The sequence below is a fragment of the Bidens hawaiensis genome, unplaced genomic scaffold (assembly GCF_021521415.1).
Source record: "Bidens hawaiensis isolate Kalapana, Puna unplaced genomic scaffold, B.hawaiensis_p1.1 tig00002414_1, whole genome shotgun sequence".
In the NCBI taxonomy this organism is placed as follows: domain Eukaryota; kingdom Viridiplantae; phylum Streptophyta; class Magnoliopsida; order Asterales; family Asteraceae; genus Bidens; species Bidens hawaiensis.
The window spans coordinates 1,279,712-1,281,904 of record NW_027491131.1 but is presented as its reverse complement, the minus strand read 5'-3'; the positions used below and the strand labels follow the sequence as shown (position 1 = coordinate 1,281,904).

The following is a 2,193-nucleotide window of genomic DNA, read 5'->3' as shown; positions in this document are numbered from 1 at the left end:
TGAAAATGGTCATTAACTTTTTTCAAAATAATTAAATTAGGAGGCTATAGCACATCATTTCTCCTTTTTAATACATAAAACGTATAGCTGTCACGTTCAAATCACCATAGCTAAGTGTTAAAAGACACCTAATCAAAGTTATATTTTTATCTTTGATAAATGGTACATTAAACCTTGTACAATCATTATAGAATGTCATAAACAGACTTTTAAAACCAATAAATTCATAACACACTCACAGTGTAACAATACATCTTAAATGTTATGCAATCAGTACCGGCTCAAAGAAAAGGTGAGGAGGGCCACTATCTCAGGCATAGTCTCTTGAGAGTTGAGAGGCCATATGCATAATTGTTAAAAAAAAAGGTTATATTTTGTTTTTTATCAAAAGCCTACAAAATCACTTCATGGAACCAAAGTTCATTGTTCAGTTCTCCTGAGTGTTGTTCTTTTTTTTTTTTTATCGAAAAATCTTTTCTTTGTATTTTGTATGGGCCATTTTATTAACTTGTTTTACTGAGTACGATGATGATGATGATATTTTTTTATTATTTTGTTTTGATCTGTATTAGGCTTTGGAAAAGCAACCCAGTTTGTAAAATTGTCAAATTATTTATCACATACTAAAAAACATGATTTTAGAGGCCTTTTTTTACTCATCTCAAGTCCCAAAAATTATAGGGATTATTGGAGACGACACTGTATGCATTTAACACTTCATCATTAACGTTTCATTTCTGCTGGAGCAAATGGTGGTGCCATGACGGCAAGTTGCTGTTGACTCTCCGGGCTTCCATGCCATCCTAAATATATTGCAAATTAATAAAATCTAGAATTAGAATTAGAATGTTATTAATACTATGCTTGTTAGTTTTAGAGATGAATATCTATAAACTTATATTAACTTACCAATAGACATGTAAAATCCACGGTGTTTAAGCTCACGATACTCTTGGCACAAGGCACATTGCTCACAAAAATAATGAAGAAGACAGTCGTGGCAGGGTTCTGCGGGCAACATGTATCGTCGTCTCATTCTTGTTCGATACATACAACTATATAGCCATGGAAATACTGCGAGTGCTATAAGTATTGCGTAAATGGCCCCATGCACCGGACAAGCTGTATTTACACGCCAAATAAAATTTATCAGTGATTAAACTTAAAGGTCTTCATGGCCTGATTCAAATTGTTTTGATAATAATTTTAGGTCAAACCACTAACTGCGGTTTAGGAAACAACAAACCAAACTCGCATGGTTGGGCTTGTGTGTGCGTGCACGCGTGCATATATATTGTAGAAAAGAGAAACAGATCAATAAATAAGAGTAAACAGACGGTAACATTTCATACCCTTTGTCCGGATCATTAAATTTATTTTTAACGATTCAGTCGATTTAATACGTTTATTAACAAATATATGAGTCATATCAAATCATACTTGCTATTTAAATGATTCATGCATCATAAACACAACCAAAATAGTTTAGTTTGTCTTCCAACATTTCATTATTTGCAACCAAGATGATTTGTACACCATAAAAGCTACAAACATACTTACAAGTAGCTCCCCTATCCACGATTTCAGCTATTCGTCCGAACGTAACACATGGACACCACCACGTCAAGCAACCTATTACCAGACAATGTAACGTGACGTTAATAAAACTATATTGATTTAAAATACATGATACATAAAGTAAGTTAGAAACTTACAAGTGGATATGTCTGAGGTGCAATCACAAAGGCCACTGGACCATTGGCTAGGATACATCATATTTTGTGGCGGTGCGGCCACATGTGATGCTTGACCATATGGTGCTTGTGGTGGTGGCAACGGTTGACCAACTGCTGGTTTTGAATGATCGGATGAATCAGTAGTCATGGTTATAAAATATAAAGTAATGGGATTGCTTGTCTGAATTGGTGAGGATGAAGGATATTCTAGTGTATGTGAAAAACTTAAAGAAAATATTAATCTTGATTATTAGAAAGTATATGAGGGATCAGCAAGATTGGTGCTCAATCACATCATTTTCCAGGTTTAAGGGGCGAATTGCATGGTTTTCATTTCTCCACATTTGACAGTTTTAGTTTTGTGAGACATCTCACAAACTACTAAATTTGAAGTACCAAGTTTATTTTATTATTATTTATTATTCGTGGCAACTTTAATTTCGAGCACTCAGAATCT

The 2,193-nt window shown here is 34.0% G+C and overlaps 1 protein-coding gene across 1 annotated transcript; it reads right to left on the bottom strand.

Moving 5' to 3' along the window:
* Positions 1-723: 723 nt before the first annotated feature.
* Positions 724-1,884, bottom strand: LOC143619072 (protein PLANT CADMIUM RESISTANCE 2-like). Its single transcript, XM_077091094.1, has 4 exons — positions 1,716-1,884; positions 1,561-1,632; positions 910-1,122; positions 724-803 (listed from the first exon to the last, which is right to left on the bottom strand). Exons 1-4 carry the CDS (start codon positions 1,882-1,884, stop codon positions 724-726), a joined length of 534 nt encoding a protein of 177 aa, XP_076947209.1.
* Between the last annotated feature and the right edge of the window lie 309 nt (positions 1,885-2,193).